At 33.4% G+C, this 23,745-nt stretch overlaps 2 protein-coding genes across 2 annotated transcripts; both read right to left on the bottom strand.

Moving 5' to 3' along the window:
• Positions 1–263: 263 nt before the first annotated feature.
• Positions 264–2,440, bottom strand: LOC126658451 (BTB/POZ domain-containing protein At3g22104-like). The gene is made up of 2 exons (XM_050352660.2): positions 2,041–2,440; positions 264–1,753 (listed from the first exon to the last, which is right to left on the bottom strand). Exons 1-2 carry the CDS (start codon positions 2,101–2,103, stop codon positions 410–412), a joined length of 1,407 nt encoding a protein of 468 aa, XP_050208617.1. The 5' UTR covers positions 2,104–2,440; the 3' UTR covers positions 264–409.
• Positions 2,441–3,237: 797 nt separating this feature from the next.
• On the bottom strand, positions 3,238–7,067 carry LOC126656606 (uncharacterized). Its single transcript, XM_050351211.2, has 6 exons — positions 6,771–7,067; positions 5,613–6,588; positions 5,340–5,527; positions 4,284–4,320; positions 4,100–4,164; positions 3,238–3,994 (listed from the first exon to the last, which is right to left on the bottom strand). Exons 1-6 carry the CDS (start codon positions 6,869–6,871, stop codon positions 3,493–3,495), a joined length of 1,869 nt encoding a protein of 622 aa, XP_050207168.1. The 5' UTR covers positions 6,872–7,067; the 3' UTR covers positions 3,238–3,492.
• Between the last annotated feature and the right edge of the window lie 16,678 nt (positions 7,068–23,745).

Genomic DNA, 23,745 nt, shown 5'->3' with positions numbered 1-23,745 from the left:
TTAATTTTTAAATGGAAGAGTCGGATTACGAGCAGTTTGTTACATAAATTATTTATTTTGTATCATAAACGGATTGATACGTGTTTGATGCAAATCCGGTAAAGCTCAACCCTAATATGCTAATTTTATTTATCCGGCGAATGGGATTACCGTTTTACGACCCATTTTGACGGCTCTAAACATCTATTCTTTAGCTTTTGAAAAAATTATATATTTTACAAAAAATATAAGAATAATACTTATTTATATATGAAGCAAAAACATTGAATAATAACTTCCACAATACAATAGCTATTATATAATCAATTATATATCAACCAAACATAGCCTATGTAATCTCCATTTCAACTTGCAAAAAGAAACATTACTTACATATGCACAATTGTTATACAATTTTCCGAGCTGATTCCTAACATGAACACAGCTTTGGCAATGATCTAAATTTGCTGCATTTGGTCTCATCCGAAATGGCATTCACTGTTTCGAACGAGTAGAACCTGTTTTGAATTGCTGGCCTTGAATGAAACATAGAGCTTTGAGACAAATGTTTCAATGCTCCTGCTGAGAGTTTATCACAGTGTAGTGTAGAACACAATTTCATCTTTTCCTCGCGGCATAGTCGAGTATGAACCTCAAGATACAATTCAATAGCTTGGTAAACTACATCACAACATTCTCTTGCAGAATCTGGAATCACCATCACTAATTCTGCGAATTTTGAGGGTTTCAAAAGAGTATCTGAAGCCACTTCTATCAGAAATGAATCAATCAATCTACTGACATGCTTCATTCGACTCGGAATCATTATCATATCTTCAAGAAAATAACATTCTACAAGCCTCAAAACTAGATCAACATCGTACGTATACTCGTTTCTACGTGGTGATCGAATTAGTATATGATCCAAAGTTGCTTCGTCGAGCTTTGAGCCTATCAGTCTCTCTAGTTCGAGTTTGTGGAATTTGCTTATTTTCTTCACATTCGAAACCATTCCAAGAATATAGAACAAGCCCTTGCAAGATATGCAAGTCCTGTTAAGTAACGACAGAAGATTGATTACAACCTCCAGAATTTGGCGTTTCTCGGACAGTAACACTCCGGCAGCACAAAATCTTGATTTCGTGTAAAATATCAGGAACTTGAAAACTGTCGTATGGTCTAATTTCTGCGAAACCATCATCTGCGTCGCTTTTTCGAACAAATTTAGGTTCAAGAACAGAAGATCTTGAAACCACCAAGTAGTTGAAGAGCTGCAGTTTGTTGTACTACAAGTACTGCTTATCTCAGAAGAAAACTGAGAGCTGAAATTCTCCGAAGAACGCGCGAATGGGCTTCCAACAGTCGGCAAAGCAAGGCGTCCAACTGTCGAATCCAATACTTTCTCAAATACTACAAATGTAGAGTTTTCTGCAGAAGTAAACAAATCTTGGCATTGTTTTATAGCTAGTAGCAACTCAGACCAAGTCCAGTAATTGATTCCTTCAAGAAATTTTTCAGTTTGGTCTACTAAATTTGGTTTTACTGAGCTATAATTCATGCCCATTTCCATGAAATTAGCTGCAGAATTTAGCATGACTATGTTTGAGGGTGTAATCTCAATTTCACCATTGTTGTAGCAGAATCTTGTAACAAGCTCAAAACCATCTGCTCCTCCTGGAAAGTTATGAAATATAACTTTCAGGTGACTGGTGCCACTACTAGTCAATTTTGCAAATAATTTTCTGAATTTTCCCGAGAAACAAACAAGAATTTTCTGCAAAAGGTACAACAACAAATAATGAAAAACCACATATAAATTGCTATAAATACATCAAACAGAATGATATAAATAATGGACATCAGTTGCTATTTATTATCAGCAATAAATAAGAATGTAACTACATAGTAGCATAACACAGACACGGTAAAACAATATTATTTTAAAGTTTTCTATGTTAAAAATGAGCCGGAACGCCAAATTTCCGACACGTTTTTGGAACAGAAAACGTAAACTGAATGAAGTGTTCGTGCTGCCTAATTGAAGAGCATGAGTTTTAATACCTTGTCCACCATGAAAGTCTCTTCACCATTGACATCAACTTCAAGCTCACAGCCAACTTCCATTTTTCAAGTAAGCAAATGCCAATAACAAGCAAAAAACAACACCTCAAATCAGTGGATTAGGCAACTTTTTGGTTAAAGATGATAACTTTTTAGCTTTACCTAAACAGGGTTCACAGAGATATGTCACAGAGAAAGGTGAAAAAGTTTTAATCTCTGAATATATATTGTTGCTTGGTCAATGTACACAGAGAGCTGTACTTTTTATATGTAATAATGAGACAATGGTATTCCAAAATGCACGAGTAATGAGGGCGTTTTTCTGGCTTAAGTGAATTTACGGGTTTAAACCGTACACTTGTTTACTTTCGTTTAAAAATTAGAACTACAGTTTCGCCTCCCGCAAGAAACATGTCCAGCTCGAGTAGAGATTAATATAAATATGGAAGGTTTGAGGATGTGGTTTTATAGTTAGAATCCGTTTAAGAGTAGCTCGTAATAAAACAAAAAAAATAGAAAATGGATAATTTAAAATGAAAAGAACAACTACACAAATTAAATTGACAAAGATCTCGAAACATTGTGTTTAGAGTCTTGCATTAAATGCAGACTACGACAAATTTATTAGTTCACAAACTATTCCAAATTTCAGTTTTGTTGGTTGCCCAAGAACTTGAAGCACAAACTCCAATAATGTTTCTCAAATCTTGACTTTCTTACGGTCATATTTGTGTTTTTTTTATTTAAGATTGTGATAATTGCACTTAGACCACAAATCTTTGCCTTTTCCGTCACTTATGCCACAAATTTTCGTAGTCTTGACTCGAAAGTGTAATAGTTTAGTGGAATAGAGTTCTGTATCCCACTCAAAAGAACAACTTGAGAGAAGCTGATCATAAGAATCTGATCGGCCGGTTCAACTAATTCAATCACGAACCAAGAGCCACCCGATTTTGAATCCTCTTAAAACCCAAAAATGTGATTCAACGGTCTAAACCAACCGGAAAAAAAATTGAAACCAATTCGATGACCGGCGTGACTTGAAGATTATACCAATGACAACTGCTAAATCTGAATTTCTATTTTAAAAAAATTAAAAATATAACATGTCGATGCCGAACCAAATAGACTCCATTGCATCAAACTTAAAGCGAACCTAAACGGTCAAAATCGAGAAAATGTAGAGCTAAAAGGATATATAAAGAAACACAAATAAATCACTTTCTCTTCTAAAAAATGAGGTTACAGTAATCAAGGGCCAATTTCTTAACTGAGAAAATAAAAAGAATAAAAATTGTGATATGGGGTTATAAAGTAAAAGATGGCACCAAACAGAAAGGTCAATCAATCAGATGGCCATCAATTTTCCTATATGATAAGAATAATAATAATAGCCTGAAAAATCAGCAACATGATCTTCTTCCGACCAGATACCCGATATCAATCAATATTTTAGTAGCCATTTAATTGCGGCCTTGATGTTGAGCCCGTCAACCGTGAAAAGGGTACCTGAGTCTTGCCCGGGAGGCTCCTTTGGCTAGAACTTCGATCAGCCGGTTTTGAATGTGATAATGATTTAGAAAATGCTTGAGCAAGCTCCATGGCTGATGCTGTTTTGCCATAGCGCAGACCAGCACTGTCGTGGGAGGCAGATTTTGGTTGCTCAATAGGCTTGCGCCACGTCTCTGGTGAAGGAGGTCTCTCCTGCTGTACTTGTGGCTGGTGCTGATGCTGGTGCTGCTGCCTCTCAGAGTCCCTGCCATTCCTCCAGTTCTCGTTCCGCCAAATTCTCTTCTGCTTATCAACTCTCTCAGCATCTACTCTCTGATCCTTCCTCTCGAAATTTTTTAACGTCCTCTGATCCACATGGGCATTATTGTCGGTTCTTTCAACACGAGCATTTGTAAAAGTATGCTCAGAAACTTTTTCAACCTTGGGAACATTATGCTTGACCCTTGATGAAAGAAAAGGTGAGAAATAGTTATGATTTTATTGACATTCCACAAAAAAATGTGATAGAAGAAATTAAATAACACCAAAAACTAGACCAAGCGCCTACCTATCAGGATCCTGACCCATGTCATGATTGTTTACAACATCATCCACTCCCCGCGCTTTCAAAACCTAAACAGTGGATAGATGCAAAAGTTACCGACATGTAAACATATTCATTAGCAATTTTAAATCAATAACTAAATTATCCCATGACATTCAAGTATAGAATAAATGAACAATCTACTTACTAGTTCGCGCGGGCGTGCACCACCAAATAATGCCACTCTGCATCAATTAAAGAATATAAGCAATTATTTATAAATACCAAGAACAAGCATATCATACGATAGAGCATATAAATCAACAAAAGAGCAGCCTGGCAAAGACATTAATAAAACTGTTAATCATCTATATCTAGCTGGGTCATGTGAAGTTATTTTCCAAGATTGGATTATGTTGGAGTAAAGCCGAAAAAAGAATTCAATATTTAACTCTCAATCAGTTGAATAATATTACTGACTACCGAGTTGTTAAGCTGAAGATATCTTAAAATTATCTAACACGATATATAATTGGCATCTCTTCTATTTTCTGGTGTGAGTTTCATCCAAGTTATCGTCTTCACAACAAAAAAATCCCCTTCAGACCAACGCCCACCAAGTTTTCGACTTGTTACTGTTGCAAAAGACTGATCACTGCTAAAGTTTAGTTGCACCTAATTGCTCAAAACTTGTTTAAACAAAAAGAAATCAAGTTTATTCGAAGTCATTGAATAAGTACTCATTTCAAGATTGAAAATTGAATAGTTTTAAAGGTGTGAAGACTGAGCAGTCATTTGATTCAAAACTTAGCAATCTTGTTAAGAACAGTGTTTGTTGTTGCTTAGTTGACACATGTTCCAAACATGAGACCAACTTGATGAGAAAACAGAACTTTCTCGGTGAGCATTTACCACTGATGAAAAAGGAGAAGACAGTTTTATAACCAAACAGACACTGAACAATCAGACAATTGCTAAAGTTCAGCAGCTCAAAAATTCTTATTCTCACTTGCTGTCTTACATAAAGCAGAACGCACTTCAGTCAGATAACCACAATTTCAAGCACAGATAGATACAATAGACAATATTACAAAAACGACAATAAGACATCTTATCCAGTAAGACAGACCATAGGAAACTAATTGCAAGTAATTCTGAATTGACATGGACCAATTTTGTATTTTATTCAATTAACCCTTAGGCTAAGCTTGTACGTCTTATAAATAAAACAATTAAAAGTAGCAAAACAATATTTAATACCAACCTTTCTCTTTCTAGGGTTTCTTCTGATTTTTCAAGAGGATGTGAACGTGGCTTCAAATTCAATTTCGGTCTCTCCATCACCTGATTGTCACTCTCACCAAGTAAACCAGATTTACCGACATTAAAATGCGTAGGTGGTTCACTCTTTTGAATGTGACCATTAGAAGAGTTACTCAGGTGTTGGTATCCCTGCACTCAAAAAAAATGACAACAGTCAAGTGCTTGTGCCAAAGCAGACATCAAATAATTCCTCGGAGGACATTTAGATTGCTACCTGCTTATAATCACCAGTAGGGCTTTCCACATTTTCCAATGGCTTTGTTCTAGGAAGCAAATTCACCTTAGGCCGTTCTGATGATTCCAATTGCATAGGGGGTATCAGTTCAGGCCCACTAGATCTGATAACGTTACGTTGTAGATAATCCCTGTCGCCTACCACTGATACATTCCTGGTCCTTTCATGGTCAACATATTCCTTCCTATTATTTTGGAACCCATCCTCGATAACCAAACTCCTTTCCACGTGCCTTGCAAATGCTGCATCAGAATACTCTCTCCCACCCTCGGCACCTATCCTATTGTATGCATAACGATCATGTCCTCCAAAATAAGCACCCTTGTCTGTTTCGAAATGTTCGATGACCTCAACATCAGCTTGATGCTGAGTAGAATGCTTTGTCTGCCATCTACCGGAAGACACTTTTTCGAGTGCACTTGCATGAGCTAACTTTGAAACAGCACTCGCTCCTGACCAGACCGCTTGTACAGGCTCATTAACACCCGCTGCTGACTCCTTCCTAGCTGCCCATACATTGGGGTGAGAGTGAGAGCCTCCACTCTGTCCATTATTACCTCCGATATTGCGCGAAACTGACCCCACATGAGCACCGTCACCAATCCTCCCAGAATAGGAACTCCCAACCTGCGACCCTATAGCAGAACCAAACACTCTCCCACTCGAAACAGGCTCCGGCTTCATCTCCACCCTACTCGAACCAACGCTCCGAAAGCTCTCATCGCTAACAGTCCGACGCGGGGCAGAAACACCATCCAACGGCTTCCGTTCGTCTTCATCAAAATGACGGCCAATATGAGATGTATGGCTGAGGAACGGGGTCTTATCATCAAAATGCCTAGCTCCGGGAGACGAATTAGGGCGCGGCCGATGGTGATCACCCCGACCCGCCATCGGACCGCCCCACGAGTTAGGTCGGTCATAACCACCAGACCACTCAGAGGCCCTAAGAATCCTAAACAAACAAAACAAAAAAAAACAATCAGACACTGCAAAACACAGATCTAAACCCTACCACACATGGTTCCCAACACTCAGGAAGAACTAAATAAACCATCTTTTTCATAAACTAAGTAGAACCCAGATCTAGGATTAGCTAAAGAAATCAAAGGGCACAAAGGAAAACTGGAAACTTACACGCCAGGAGCAGAAGGAAGAGGGAGATCGGAAGGGATAGAACCGCCGTGGAAATCCTTGAGAGTCATGGTATTACCGGCGGAAGCTTTCTTCTTCGACATTATTACAGTAGATCTCTCCCTCTCCTCTCCCTCTCCCTGTCCCTCTGTACGAAATTAAAAGCTATGCACTAAATCTGAGATGTTCTGCGCGAAATTGCGAAGTCTGGCGAAGGGGAAGGGAAAAGCTTTACGGTGCTACGGGAGGCTTCTTAGTCACGGACCAGATCAACTTGTTCGAAACTGTGGTGTTATAATACACGTATGTAATGTTGGGTTAATATAGGACCTATGGGGTTTCTGTTGGGCTCTTGTGGTTGGGTTGGGTTCAGGTGTTGGGCTCTTGTGGTTGGGTTGGGTTCAGGTGTTGGGCTCTTGTGGTTGGGTTGGGTTCAGGTGTTGGGCTCTTGTGGTTGGGTTAAAGAAATATAAAAAAATAAAATTCGGGATCTGAATTTAAATTTGTAGGTTTAATTTATAAAAGGATAAAATGTTTAAGTCTAAAATACGTGCATAATTACAAGAATTTCCTTGGCTGTGCTAATTTAGCTAGGAACTCTGTGGATTTTGATACTCTGAGATATGGCAATATATTGAGTGTGGATGCTTGTAATAATCTGATTTGTGCTACTACTGATGATGATGATATCAAGCAAGTTCTGTTCTCTATTAAAGATGAGAAAACTCTTGGGCCAGATGGTTATAGCAGTAGTTTTTTTTTTAAAGAGTTGGAATATTGTGGGGAAGGACATTTGTATTGCTGTCAAGAATTTTATGAGTAATGGCAAAATGTTGAAGCAGTTTAACTCCACCAACATTATTCTGATTCCTAAAAGAGATACCCCTTCTGATATTGGAGACTACAAGCCAGTAGCTTGCTGCAATGTCCTCTATAAAGTCATTTCTAAAATCTTGACTAGGAGAATTGCCAGTGTTATCAGTGGTATTATTAGCCAGAACCAGTCTGCTTTTGTGCCTGGAAGAAGCATTGTTGACAACATCTTTGGAGCATGAATGTGTGTATTGGTGTTTTATGTTTATCATTTCTAAAGTTGTCATTAATGTAGTAGAGAATACTTGCGGGAATTATCTTTGGCATGATGCTAGCTCTATCAAGAAGAGAGGTTTGGTTAGATAGGAAGAGGTGTACTGTGACAAAAAGCAGGGAGATTTGGGTATCAACTCTTTAAAAAACTTGAATATTGCAGATATCTCCAAGCATGTTTGGGGGATCCTTTCCCATAAGTCATCTATCTGGGGAACTAATGAGAATAAAATGAAAAGAATGAGTCTTTTGTGGGAGTAAAATTTTTGGCCCCAAGTTTTAAATGCATACATGAATACGTTTCGAACTTGCGATCTTACTTAAGAAAAGAGAGCATCTTACCAACTTACTTGTGACTTGGGATTTGAATGTGATTTTTTTAAATTTAAAATGGAAGTGATTTTTTTTTAGTTTTGTTTAGGGTAACATGTAATGCAATGAAAGAAATTTTTATAAGATTTTATTAAAGATTTCTTACTCTTTGTATAAATAATCTTTTTCTTCGTTATTTTTTTCTTTTACTATCTCAGCTCTATAATGAGAGTCATGATACCTTGATAGTCGGAGGGGATTTCAACGAAATCGTGTGGCAAGCAGAGCGAGTTGGAGGTAGGCGCAGATAAGAGAGTAAAATGCAATCATTCAGAAATACGCTCAATCACTGTAACCTCAAGAATCTTGGTTCGAAGATAAATCTATTCCAAGTAATTGGTTTAACCTACAATTTCCCTACATTAGGCTTTTGTTTCTTGTTCCGATGTATAATTAATTTATTTTGTTATTATAAATAGTAATTTCAACATTAGTTTTTTTTTTTATAGTTATAGCATTTTTTTTTATCACTATTTAGTTTTGTATAAAATTATTGAAATTGCACTTCTTATGCTAAGAAGCAAGCGCACATTTTTTTTAATAATTAAAATGACTTTGCATCATAATGCAAAACAAATTTGATTTTTCAAATTATATTTTTTGTATAAATTATTCATATTTCTTAACTTTTAAATTAAAGGTAATTACTTACTAAATATGTATTATCTAATTGAAACTAAATTACTATTTAATTCATATTTTTATTAAAATTAAAATCCTTACACTTTTAAATATTTTCACAATTTATAAATTGTTTAATTTTTCTTTGTTATTGAAAAGTAATTATTTCATAGGCCAAATTAGATGGAATAATATAATTCAGCTAGCTAATTGTATTTGAATGAATGTTTAGAGAAAATATTTTGATTTAGGATATGAATAGTTTGTGTGTTGGTGTTATATTGTATCGCGTATAGGCGGTTTTGTTTTTCGTTTTTCATATTCAGATTTATATTTTCTTTTATATATTTTTTTATCAAATAAACTAAAATAAGATAACATAACAAATAAAAAAACATCACATGATTACAAAAACAACTTGTGATGAAATTATAATGCCATCATTATTGACTATAAAACTAATAACAATCAAATATTTAATATAACAAAAAATAATATAAAGAAACCAAAAATAACAATAAAAAAATAAATAATTACCTCTTTTTTTGAAATTTTATTAATTTAATTGATTAAAAAAGTTTATATTAAAGTAAATTGATGATTAAGAAGAAGAAATATAATGATAAATTAGAAGTAATTGTTGGAAAGAGATATTAGCGTTGGAGAAAAAATATAAATTTTTAAAAAATAGCCTCCTTCTTTGTACCAATATATATATATATATATAAGAAATTTAAAGAAACACAAAATTTTAATAAGGTAATTTTTGTTTGATTTGTCAAACAATTCCATCATAAAATTGCAAATTTTGTGTAATTTATTTGGCTCAAATTTTGTTAATACTTAGGTAAGCATATAATATTTGGCAAAACTTGTGGTAATTTACAGATTTCCATTTGATTCAAAAAGTTATAACATTTTAGATAAGCCTATAAAATTTGTCAAAATATTTTGGGCTCGTTCATTTGTCGCCGCTGCAGTAATAACCTTTGAGGGTATAAATAATTTTGGGTTTTTTACATAAATCCCCTAAAAATGCTATGGTGTTTCACTTTTCCCTCACCATTTTGATTTTGGCAAAAATCTCTCAAAAAAAATAAAAAGTTTACAAAAATCCCTCATAACCCAAAATAAAAAAAAAATGAGACAATATTGTCCTTGATATTTGTCAACATTTCATTGGTCTATGTTTGAATCAATCAAATGATGACACATGGCAAATGTGGATTTGGTTAGACAAACTAACCAACCGCCACCGATCAATTTTCGGTCCGACCGGTCGGACCACTGCGGTCAACGCCGGTCAACGGCCGGACCACCGCGGTCAACGCCGGTCAACGGCCGGACCACCGCAGTCAACGCCGGTCAACCAACGGTCAACGGCAATCAACTATAGTGGTGAGATTTTAAAAGAATTAAATAAAATACAAATTTGTTATTAGTAGGAATAGAACCCATGACCTCTCACTCTTTGTCCATGTGTCTAACCATCAAGGCAAGACATGTTTCTTGTCTTTATTTACTCTTTTATATATATACATATACTCTTTAATAATGTATAAGAAAGCATTTAAACTAAATATAAACATATTAAAATGGTTGATTATAAATAATATATTATTATAAAATACTAATAAAATATTACGCTTGTTAAAATTTAAATTAATTTATTCTAATTAAATTAATACTAGTGTAAATTAAATATTAACTTAAAGTAAATTAAGTTAAAATAAATTTATAAATTAATGTATTAAAAACACAATTAACTTAATGTCAAGTCGATATAAACTCAAAATAAATTATATAAGTTAATTTAGTTGATATTAAGTTAGTTTTTAAAATTATAATAAATTACTAAAAAAATTGCTTCAAATTGATATGTAACCTTCATCAAGTTTACATTGAGTTGACATTAGGTTCACATCGAGTTGACATTAGGTTCACATTGAGTTTACATTGAGTTGATATTAAGTTACATTTCAAAATTAAAATAATTTACTTTTTCAGATTGACATTAAATTTATATTGAGTTGACATTAGATTTGCATTGCATTGACATGATATTTACACTGAGTTGACATTAGGATTACATTGAATTGACATTACGTTTACATTGAGTTGACATTGAGTTGATATTAAGTCGACGTTGAGTTGATATTAAGTTAATTTTTAAAATTATAATAATTTATTAAAACATTTACTTTGAATTGACATGTAGTTTACATCAATTTTACATTGAGTTGATATTAGATTTACATTTACTTGCCATTGAGTCGACATCGAGTTGATATTAAGTTTAATTTATATTAAGTTTACATTTAGTTGATATTAGGTTTATATTGAGTTGACATTGAGTCATCATTGAGTTCACATTGATTCGACGTTGAGTTAACATTAGATTTATATTGGGTTGACACTAAATCATCATTGAATTTACATTGATTTGACGTTAAGTTGACATTAATTTACAAAAATAATTGCAAAAAATCTTAAATAATTTACTTTCAATATACAATTAGTTTATTTTTAAAAGTATGAATTATAAAAAAATAATTTTACTATTATAATAAAAAATAATATCATTTAAAATTTATAATTATTTATCAAAATATTTACTTTGAGTTGATATTTAGTGAACATTAAATTTACATTAAGTTGACATAAATTTATATTAAGTTCACATTAAGTTTCCTTTGAGTTTATATTGAGTTGACATTAAGTTCATATTAAGTTTATATTGAGTTGACATTGAGTCATCATTGAGTTTACATTGATTCGACGTTGAGTTGACATTAGGTTTATACTGGGTTGACACTGAGTCATCATTGAGTTTACATTGATTCGACGTTGAGTTTACATTAAATTTACATAAATCATTGCGAAAAATCTTAAATAATATATTTTCATTCTACAATTAGTTTATTTTTAAAAATATGAATTATAAAAAAATAATTTACTATTATAATAAAAAAAAATTTCATTTAAAATTTATAATTATTTATCAAAATATTTACTTTGAGTTGATATTTAGTGAACATTAAATTTACATTAAGTTGACATAAATTTATATTAAGTTCACATTAAGTTTACTTTGAGTTTATATTAAGTTGACATTGAGTTCATATTAAGTTTATATTCAGTTCATTTATTTTAAATTTACTTTCGACTCATGTCAATAAAATCTTAGATAGTTTGTTTTTAAATTACTATTACTTTATTTGTCATTTTATAAATTATTTTTAATAGTATAAATAATAAAGTTAACATTAAGTTGTCATTGAGTTGACATTAAGTCGTTATTAGGTTTATATTGAATTTTTGCCCACCATGGCGGGTCCCACCACCACGTATTCGACCACGACCACCTCGGGTTTGACCAATAAACCATTATATTTTTTAATTTTAACAAGTGAAATATCTTACTAGTCTTACTCATGTATTAATAAAGAGTGTAAAATATAAATATATGTATATTTTATATTTTTACTGTGTAAATATTTATTAAATAAATTAAATTAGACTTATTTAATAGTAACTTTAATTTAAACTGATATTTAATTTATATTTAATTTATACTATAAAAATAATTTCATTCTAATAAATTTATATAATATATATATACATTATAGAGCAAATGTTGACAGCAATAAGCCTTTGCCTTAATGGCATAGCACTTGGTCATTCTTGTAAGAGGTCAAGGGTTCAAATCCCCTTAACCCCAATATGATGTTTTATTTAATTTTTAATTATTAAACAAGTATTGGTCCAACAATTAAAAATGGTCAGACCACCAACCATTGGTGGCGCGGTGGTCCGGTCGTTGACCGGCGTTGACCGCGGTGGTCCGGCCGTTGACCGGCGTTGACCGCGGTGGTCCGGCCGTTGACCGCAGTGGTTCGGCCGTTGACCGACCAATAATGGTCTGACCGGTGGTGGTTCGGTTAGAATTGGCCGGTTTATGTAAAATGAGGAGAAATTATTAGGTGTAATGAAAACACAATAGGTAAAATACACTATAGGGATAAAATAGTAATCACAACTATTAAAAGGTAGGGATGAAAAGAATCTTTTAAAATTGAGGGATTTTTGCAAAAAAAAAAAAGTTGGGTGATTTATACAAACTTTTGAGTTTTTGGGTGATTTGGTGTAATTTTCTCAATAATTTTGCTAAACTAGAAATATAAATAGTGATCATAAGTTGTAAGGAGCCCTTATGATTGTTAGGCCCTAGGCCTAGGTTTTAGTGGACTGGCCTTAGGATTGGGCCTGTGTAGAATTAAAATAAATAAATATTTTTTCCGTCTTAATAGAATTATCCAACTTGTCTTTATCACACAGTTTAAAAAAACAATTATTATTTATAGATTTTGTAAAAAAAAATTTACTTTTCTTATCATATCCCTATTTAATATAGAGTCTATTTGCAACTTACTTTCAATTTATTTATTAGTGGATTTTAAAATAAGAATAATGTAGGATAAATGAGTGTAAAAGTTAGTTATTTTTTGAAAGTGGACAAGAATTTTGAGACAATTTTTTCTTTTTAAAGTGGACAATTCTAATGGGACGGAGTATCAAATAAGCAAATATCAATGATGGTATTGCCTAATATTTTAAATGTATATGGAAAGCTCAATATTTTCCCCTTTAGTATAGCACTTTTGTTAAAGATAATATTTCCTAGAATATAGAGGGAAGTATGAATTTGTTCAAATGTAAATTGGGTTCGTATTTATCACTATTAAAAAATTTTCTTTTATTATATCTTAAACTTGTTGGTTTTTTTTAATACTATAGATTAAGCATTTATCTAAAAAAAGTGGAAAATTGAATTTGAGTGATTACTATTAGTTGGGATTGGTATTGTAGAAACTTAAACTGAATGTGATTTCTTTAAATTTAAACTGGATGTGATTTTTTTAGTTTTGTTGAGAATGATATAATACCTTTTCTTTTAATGGACCCCATAAAAATATGGGAGCCTTTAGAATTTGTGGCCCGTAACAATTAATATGGTTGTCATTTTCTCTATAAAAGTAAGGAAAACATTACTCCCAAAAATGAGATAATAGTATTACAAATCTGCATGTATGGGGGAAAAGGGGAATGATATAAGAGAAGGCGATGGACTGTAGAAAAAGATGCATTACTCGTTCGGTGCATCGCCCAGCGGAGCGAATGACAATGGGTTAGTTTAGCAAAATCTACAAGTATGTTATACACTATATATATAAAATTAACTGACGCAAATGCAATGCGTGTTGACATCTTTTACTTTCTCTTTAAGAATTGAATAAAACCGGGACGATTTGAAGATTCCAATGGCTGAATTCTCTTAAACCCGGAATTAAGCATGGAAAGATTACTTCACAAGAACATGACCTGATATACTTAAAATTGCAGTATGAGTTTGGTAACAAATATCGGTTTTTATAAAAAAAATTAATGTTTGTGCAGCTACATATCATGTTAGTTAATTTGTTTTGAATTGTTAGGTGGTCAAGAATTGTAAAGCATCTATCGGAAAAAACTGAAAGAATTACTGTCAAAAAGTGCGAAGAGAAGCTCTATAAAAGAATATTGAAGCGAGTGGGCTTCAAAAAGTGGAGCAAGTGACATAATCCATGGCAATCTGTCAACTTGACATTCTTGTAAATCTAGAAGCTCGCACTGTACTTAGTTACACTAATGTGCTTAATGGGTATGACGTTGATTTCGGGTTCAATCAAACACCAGCTCCAATTGCTGAACTTCGCATTTTTGGTGATCTAGCACCGGAATGCCAAATGGCACAAACTAGACTTGTTCATAGCCCGCTTAAAAAAGTCAACCCCAAGTCCGCTCCGAGCCCGGTTCGTACTTCAAATATATTACCTACAATGCACTATTTTTACGGTCCCGGGCCATGCTTGGACGGGCCTACGTTGATTTTTTACAATATCGAAAGTCCAAGCCCGCGCATAAAAAATGACTTTTTTGGGCTCGGGCCAGGCTTTGGACAAAAATTTGTATCCAAGCTCGGCCCTAAGGAGATGGGCCTTGGCAGATGAGTCGGGCACTCAAGCCCATGAACTGATAATGCAATCAAGAATTATTGGCAAAAAGTGCAAAGAGAAGCTCTACAAAAGAATATTGAAACGAGTGGACCTCAAAAAGTGGAGCAAGTGACGTAATCAATGGCAATCTGTCAGCTTGACATTCTTGAAAATCTAGAAGCTCACACTGTACTTAGTCACACTGATATGCTTAATGAGTATGACGTGGATTTTAGGTTTAATCAAACAGCATCTCCAATTATTGAACTTGACATTTTTGGTGATCCACCACCAGAATGCTAGATGGGAAAAACAGATTACATAGGTGATAACTTTGCATATACTTTGTGGAACCTGGATGAATGAGAGTTTACACTTTAGGGAAAATTAACTGGTATATAGTACTATTAACTTAAATAATTAATAATATATAAAGTGAGGGACTTTAAATTATGAGTATATTGATGTTGGCTTGTTCTATGGTACCACTAATTCATGTATACCATTGGTTATATTATATTGCTATAATCGGTTATTGAGTGATGTAGCTGGCATTTTTTTTTATCATTTTTCATACAAATAAAACAACTTTATTTTCTTTAAAACTCCAGCCTATCTTTTTCAACTCAAATTAACTGGACTGGTTGTTTATTAGCAGAAACCAAGAGCACCATCAAAGCATACATCAAATCCAAACAACATGCCCCAAATCTACATCAACACATGAACTTTTTTTATTTCCATATTAAATCTAATTTCTTGTTCGGTTATATTTTATTTATTTATAATAAACATTTTCACTATCCTGAATAGAGAACTGATAATGACTCAAAAATCGCAGGAATTTTTACAAATTCAATTGTGGCAACCCCACAGGCTGACATGTCAATCCCTTTTTATTTTTCTTAAAAATCTGGTTAATTTACCATTAATACAAGTCAAATAACTAGTTTAATACAAAAAGTTAACTAAAATTATAAAAATATCTTGAATGATTTTTAATTTCATATTAAAACAATTAAAAATCACATATTTCTAGATGATGTTGTATAATTAAATCAACCTGTCAAATATTTATTCGGTTAGCTATGGTTTTATCTAATATTTTATTTTGTAGTTGCGAGGTTGACCTCCAAAGTTTAGATTTATGTTTTTCCATCTTTTTCTCTCAGTTAATCAAATTTCCTTTACTCTTTCGCAAGTATAGTAGACGCCCTAGGTATAAGGCGACACGAAGCAAAAGTTGGACATTTAGATTCTTGATATGCAAGTATTCCTTACTCACAATTTAAGTCTTATATTGGCTAATGTACAATCTTATATTCAAGATTTGTGAAACCACAATTATCTCTTCTTCTAGCTCCCATTACTAACCAGCAACCACCAACCACCTTAATTGACACAACATATTCGAACAATTCTCGACCGATTCAGGGTCATTTCCAATTCACCATTTCATTTCTTCATTTACAACAAAATGAGGAAGTGCAGTTGGGTAATATTTGTTAAATTATATTATTAAAAAATATATCAGAAAAGTGTGAGAGATGCTTGGATCATGAAAGAAATGCTCACTTACAAAAACACAATCTAATACTTAATAGGTGGAATGCATAGATAGAGTTGACCATGGGTCGGATCAGCCCGTGAACTGACATGTAACTGGCCTGTCAAATCCGGCCCGGAACTGGTAAAATCCATAACTGGATCAAAACAAACCTGGAACCGTAGAAAGACTGGTTCCAGGCCGGTTCCAAATTTTTTAGACTGTGAACTAGCAGTTCCGGGTCAAAACTGGCGATTCAAGGGTTAAACCCGTCAAGAAAATTTATTTAATTTTAATTTTAATATATATATATATATATAATATAATATAATATATATATATATATATATATATATATATATATATATATATATATATTATTGTATTATATTATGTATTTATTGATGTCAATATGTTATAAAAATTAGAGTTTTATTTTTTCACACAATGATAATGTAGTTGTTATAGATTTTCAATTAAATTATGCTTTATTATATTTACAACCGCTCTTCTTTAAATAATTCTTACCGTTATATAAAATTAATATATATGAATTATTTTAGTGTCATATAATTAAAACTAGTTTTAGTTAATTTGTTGGTTAACATAATATTTAAGAAATTTGTTTTATGTCATTATATCTCCACGTGCTATTTTATTTTTAAGTTATAGTTAAGACTTAGATTATAATTTTGTTTTTTTTTCGAACCGGCATAAAATCGTCACTTTGACGGTTCCGGGCCGGTTTTATTTTTTCTTGAACCGCGACCCGGCGGTTACAAATCGGAACTGTCAGGTTATGAATCGTGGCCACCGCTATGCATAGATAAAAATATTACGAGTAATTAAATTTTTTATTTATATGTATTTACAACATATGTTAAATGGTTGATAATTTTTTTATTATAAATTTATTAAGATATAATTAAAATAAATGGTATATTAAAAATTTAATATATTATTTAATTATATATACTCATTTAAATACAAAATTTGTGAAATAATATTTGATGAAACTTGTCTTCTGATCCAATGATTAAACCTGCAGAATAGGATAGATAGCTAATCGACGGTGGTTGTCCGATTAACTCTCTAATACTAAAGTCAGTATTGAGTTTTGAGAAGCATTTTAGCATATTGAATGTAATTGCATTTTTAAGCATACCTCAATTTTTTTATATAGTGGTTAAGAAAATACCTAATGGAGTTCAAGTAGGAAAGTGATTCCTACTCAGTAATTTTGTGATTGAATAGGAAAGAGATTTCTGATTCATAGGAAGTCTTATTTAGAAATATCTTTCTAAACAAACTTGTCTTCCTAGATATGAGGTTGTCTCTGGATAGAAATGTAATCTTATATATTCGGTCTTTTAGATATTATTCCTATATAAGTAGATCTCTGGTGACGTGCTTGGGCGACACGCTTAGATAGGGATTTCCTTTTTTTCATTATTTTTTTCTTATATTTTTTTAATTTTTTTTTACATCTTTGAAGGAGACTTTATTTAATTTCTTCCACAACTTGAAAAATATCGCAAAGTAATTGCCATTTGAAGTTCTAATAAATATTCAAAAGTTTAATGCATGTAATAATTTCATAAAATCCTTCAACTTAAGTTATAAAAGAGGTAAAATAAAAGAAAAGGCTATGATGGGTTACATGTGGGTTAATAAAGAAAAGGTTTAATTGGTTCACTATAGGTAGAATCAAGGTGGTCGTTTTAGATGTTCAAGTTGGTTATCTTTAATTGCCCTTATCATTTTAATGCATTCAATCCATTAATGTGACTTTAATATGCAAAACAAAGTAAGTTATAGAAAAAATCAATTTACACATTACATCACACAATCAAAAGAAAATATAGAGCATATAATGATGGATGCTCTAAGGATTAAAACCTCACAAAAGTGATTGTGTGTTAAGTTCTATGCACGTTTTTTCATTCAAATCAATTATACAAACAATACTCACAATGCAACACATAAAAACTCAATTATTTATGCAAAAATCTTATAACATTCTAATTCAATCAAACAATTCTCAACAATTTAAATCATGGATTCACAAGTCATAACATAAAACAAAACTCAAAAACTAAAAATATTAACATGCATGTATAATGTCCGCCTATACAATTAGAGATGCCAATTTTATATTAGCGGCACCAACAACGATTGCACTCGAACAGGGACGACTAGTTCATATTGTCGACAATTGATCGGAACTAAAAAGAAGCAACGATGATGGTGCAAGTGCTATGACGTTAAGGATAGGAGGCAACAATACTAGCAAGTACAAGAAATCATCAATGTGCACCATCAAGAAATCTCAAGTTATGGGTTCCGGGATAGTTCAATCGAGTTCAACCCACTAGATACGGGTCCCGAGATAGTTCACCCGAGTTCAACCTCATATCTATTATTCATAGTCCAACTTTCATTTTCGATAACATGCGCATTCATCATATCATTAGAAATCTAGACACGCTAGACTGACTTGATTACTGGTGATCACACAGCTTATTGTTACCCAGTAGGTAGTTAGTTTCTTCGGATCGCACACTGGATTCTTATATGTAAAGCATTCGATAAAACAATATACCATATTATCAAATCATATAGGATGCGATGCATTTAATAATAATACATATAATATATCTAATAATTTTTGCGAATAATACACGAAAGTAAAATGCAACTCACTTGAACCGCTATCCAATTAAATATGCTATCGATATGCAAGTCAAACCCCGGTAATCCAAGAATGTCGATCTCGAACCTTGCCGCTATGTCTGCTACATGTTTAAACCAAATACACGTTTAATATGTAAACGTGAACCTAATATCAAAAGTCCTAAACTAGAGACTTAGGTTAAAATATTTGTATATCATATTCGATTTCTTGCTTCTATTAAAGTCTTAGTTAAACTCTTATCCAAACGATATATTTACCTTATTTTAAACGTACTATGCTTACGTTAATTCTCATTATATTTTCTATAATGTTCCTCCCCGTTCTTTTATCGTTTTTAAATCATGTTTTAAGTGTCCGACCAAATTAACTCGGACCTTGGAAAAGCCGTTTCGGAGTAAGGTGTATCAAGCCCTAAGTGCGTGGGAAGGGGTGGCCTTGCCCCTTCCTTACGTCGTGCTCTCCCCTAGCTGAATAGGGGAGAGGCGCGACGCGACATGCCTTGGCGCATCGCGCCAGGGCTGGTTTCAACCCCTGGCGTCGCACTGGGGCTCGGCGCGACGAGACAGGCCAAGTTTGGCCTTGTCGGGTCGTGCTGATGCCTAGCACATCGCGAGGCACCTGCTGGACTCGTTTCCAGCAGGTGTAACGGCTATTCCGATCTCAAAAATGTCATGACTTCATCCCGACATGCTAGCCAATGATTACCACTTAAAACTCATCTCAAAACTAGTCGGAAACGTCAAAAACAACACGAGTTTCATGAGTTCGATTCGAATATATCTTAATTTAACCAAAATAGTCATATAATTTACAATTCTTCATTTCAATAACTTGTTCTTACCTTGTTATAGAGTCTAGAGATGATAGGGATCGAGTTTCTGAGAAGATCGGTAAAAAAAACGCGTGATTCAGACGTCGAACGGCAGAACCCTCACGATCGCCATATTTTCTTCTTCGTTCTTGTTCTCTCTGGATTCTTCTTATGAATCCTTATGATTCATATTCATTTATACTTATATGATGGTCATTGGTGCTATATAGTCCTTCATCTCTTTATTTAATACAAATCTTTCTTTTTAACTTATCTTTTAATCAAACGGTCAATTGTTTACTTTAACTCAAATACGTACGTATTATTTATATCCAAATAAATAATACTAATCCATAACTAATATTTTCCATCGATAATCCTTTATTTGTAATTTCCGTTAATTAATATATTATTTAGGGTTAATGTCAAAATAAATCACGAACATTACACATTTTCTCATTTTAATCACGCAGTTTAAATTTTCTCATTTTCATGCACGAACTACCACTTTGTCTCAAATTCATGCACAGTGCTGAGGTGGCATTCATTTATTGGTGTAAAATGACCTCCACCTCAGCGGATTACACCAATGGAGCCGTGACACCTCAGCACCGTGCATAAATTTGAGGAAAAGTGGTAGTTCGTGCATGAAAATGAAAAGATTTAAACTGCGTGATTAAAATGAGAAAACGTGTAAAGTTTGTGAATTTTTATGACATTAACCCTATTATTTATGGACCTAAACTTTATTTTTATGACTTTTCTTACTATTTTCCTTAGTCACAATTATATCTTTAGTTTAAGTTCTAACATCATACTTTTCGTATTAAAATTCTTAAAATCGACCTACTAGGGTCTTGTCCACTTTAACTTTCCCAGAAATCTTTCCGATGTCGCCACTCTAGCGACTCAAAACCTGGCACGTGGTCCAATCAAATAACCTGGACTTACGGGGTATTATAAAATGACCCTTTCTTCAAAGAAAATTCTAAGGGACTAGTTAGATTTAGTACCATTGTTTCAAGTGAGTTTGTGTTTGTATAGTCACCTTTATATTTTCAGAGTTCTAGCATAACAACATTGAAGTCCTACACCTTTTTAAACCACATTCCCTTCGAACTTTTTCGGAACCTACAATTTATCCCACCTTGACCAATTAATCCCTTTTTTTGCTACTTGATCTCTTCCCCATCCGAAGGAGTTCATCATTCTTTCAAGCTCATCACACAGTTTATGCGGATTAAGAAATATGTTCATCACGTAATTGCATAGAGTGAGCGACTATTTTAATCAACATTTCCTTCCCTCATCGAGAAAAGAATTTGGAATTCCAGTTTTTTATTTTATTACACACACGTTCCTTGATGCAACCAAAAATTTTGAGCTAATAATCACCGACGGTCCTCGACTTTTACCCCAAACTTCCCTAAACCCCTTATACTTTCAAAAGGTTCCCTAAACCCCTCAACCTTTATGGCGGCGCCATTGACGGCCCTTATGGTCGAAAATACCCCTTAAAAATTTGGCGGCTGTAATTATATAAAAAACAAAAAATTGGCGGCGCCAGGTGTCGACTGACACTAAATATCTAAAAATAATTAAATCACCCAAAATACCCCTCAAATATTTTAATCAAACCACACTAAATCAAACCCAACCACATTAAATCAAACCCAACCATCCGGTCAACCTATCACCACCGCCTGCCGCCGCCCGCCGCTGCCGATGCCGTTCTCCGCCACCAACATCGCCGTCCTTCGGCCATATCTGTTCTTGGAACAGATTGCCAACAGATTTGGAAATCTGTTCGTGAGAACAGAATTTTTTGAGAAGACGACCGGATGGGTCGTCTTCTCAGGCGAGAAGACGACCGGCTGGGTCGTCTTCTCAGGTGAGAAAGACGACCGGATCTGGTCGTCTTCTCACCTGAGAAGACGACCCAGAGCTGGGTCGTCTTCTCACCTGAGAAGACGACCGGAGGAGATGGGTCAGTTTGGGTCGGGTGGGTTAGGTCGGGTGGTGGTTTGGGTTCGAATAGATGGTTTAGGTTTGGTTAGATTCTTTTCAAATATTATTTTGAGGGTATTTTGGGTTTTCAAATTTTTTAGGGTATTTTGGTGACGTGTCAGCTGACATGGCGCCGTCAATTTTTTTTTTTTTTGAAATGACAGCCGCCAAAAAATGACGGCGCTGAGGGGTATTTTCGTCCATAAGGACCATGAATGAGCGCCGCCATAAAGGTTGGGGGGTTTAGGGAAGCTTTTGAAAGTATAGGGGGTTTAGGGAAGGTTGGGGTAAAAGTCGAGGACCGTCGGTGATTATTAGCCAAAATTTTGCTTTTATTTTTCCAAACAAGGGACGGCAGCCCCAGATAGTTGCCATGGCTACCCGAACTTGATACATTCATCACTGTACAAATATCATTTCTCTCGGTTTCGAGAACATCCCACTGAACTGAATGTTTGATTTATGAAAATTAACTTTTTAACCAGACAAGCCTTCGTATTGATCCATAACCTCCTTCACTACCTCCATTTCCACGATCAAAGCTCTAAAAAAAATAAAAAACAATCGTCGGTGAAAAATAAGTGACTAATAGAAGGTGCTCCCTGACAAATCTCAATACCATATTAAATATAATTAGTTATAATTAATTTATGTGCATCACAATATAATCAACAAATATAATTAAGAATTAAAATAAAATACAATGGTAAGACAAAAGTAACTAAAAAACTAAATAAAATATCAAAGCAATAATAATAATAATAATAATAATAATAATAATTTGTGAGTTGGAGAGACCCATAAACCCAGAATGTAACCCAATTTCACATAATCTAATAAATTTTCACTTGTCATAGTTTTAATACATACTCTAATTATCCCAACTATGGTATTTTTTTCTCTATCTTCTGCTATCTGCAAACTATATATATCAAGATCTATCTCGTAAAATATATAAATTTACAGCACGAGAATATAAATATTAAACTAAAAACTTCTAAAACAAATAAAAGTAAGAAAAATTGCATTTTTTGTATCATAGTAAATTATGATATCCTCTTATATATATGGTGCCTATCAAACTAGATGTATAAAAATATTCTTAGAATAGCGAAGTAAATAATACATGCATCTATATTTTTATTTTAATGTATATGCTTAAATGGTTTAGGATACCATGGTCAATCTAATAGATTATGGAGTGTAGAAATAAAGAGGTGGAGCGTAATAATTGCTACCCTAAAATTTATGGTGGTAGATCAGTATTTTATCATAATAACGCTATTGAGATGTTTTTTTAACAAATTTAATGACTAACATAATTATCACAATAGGATAGCTATAAAAAATTGACTCTAAGGTGACAGAGTTTTTCATCTTAATAGGTCAAATTTCTTGTGTCAGAATATATTATTCGAAAAAATCTACGTATGTGATATTTAAGGAATAGCATCATAACATGAGATGAAAAATGACGAATGCACCATATTTGGGTCACCCAAAAGCTCAATTGCAATACAAATTTTTTTTTCCAGTCCAATTTTGCATTTTTTTCTCCAACTCCTTTACTGCCGCCTTATCTCTCTCTTCATTGTATTCTCTCACTGTCACCGTCTCGGGCTAAGCAACCATTTTGAATGTTATGGTATAAGAAAGGGTTAGTGAATTAATTTTGTGTTATTTATCAACAAAAATTAGTTGTGTGTTGACCTGTTCATGGTCGGGGCCGGGCGGGCTTTTTGATTTTTATACAAGTCCAAGCTCAACCTGAGTCGAGCTCGGATTTTACATTTCCTACCCAAACT

This window comes from Mercurialis annua, linkage group LG1-X, assembly GCF_937616625.2.
Source record: "Mercurialis annua linkage group LG1-X, ddMerAnnu1.2, whole genome shotgun sequence".
NCBI classification, from domain to species: Eukaryota; Viridiplantae; Streptophyta; class Magnoliopsida; order Malpighiales; family Euphorbiaceae; genus Mercurialis; species Mercurialis annua.
This window is presented reverse-complemented; position numbering and strand designations above follow the sequence as displayed.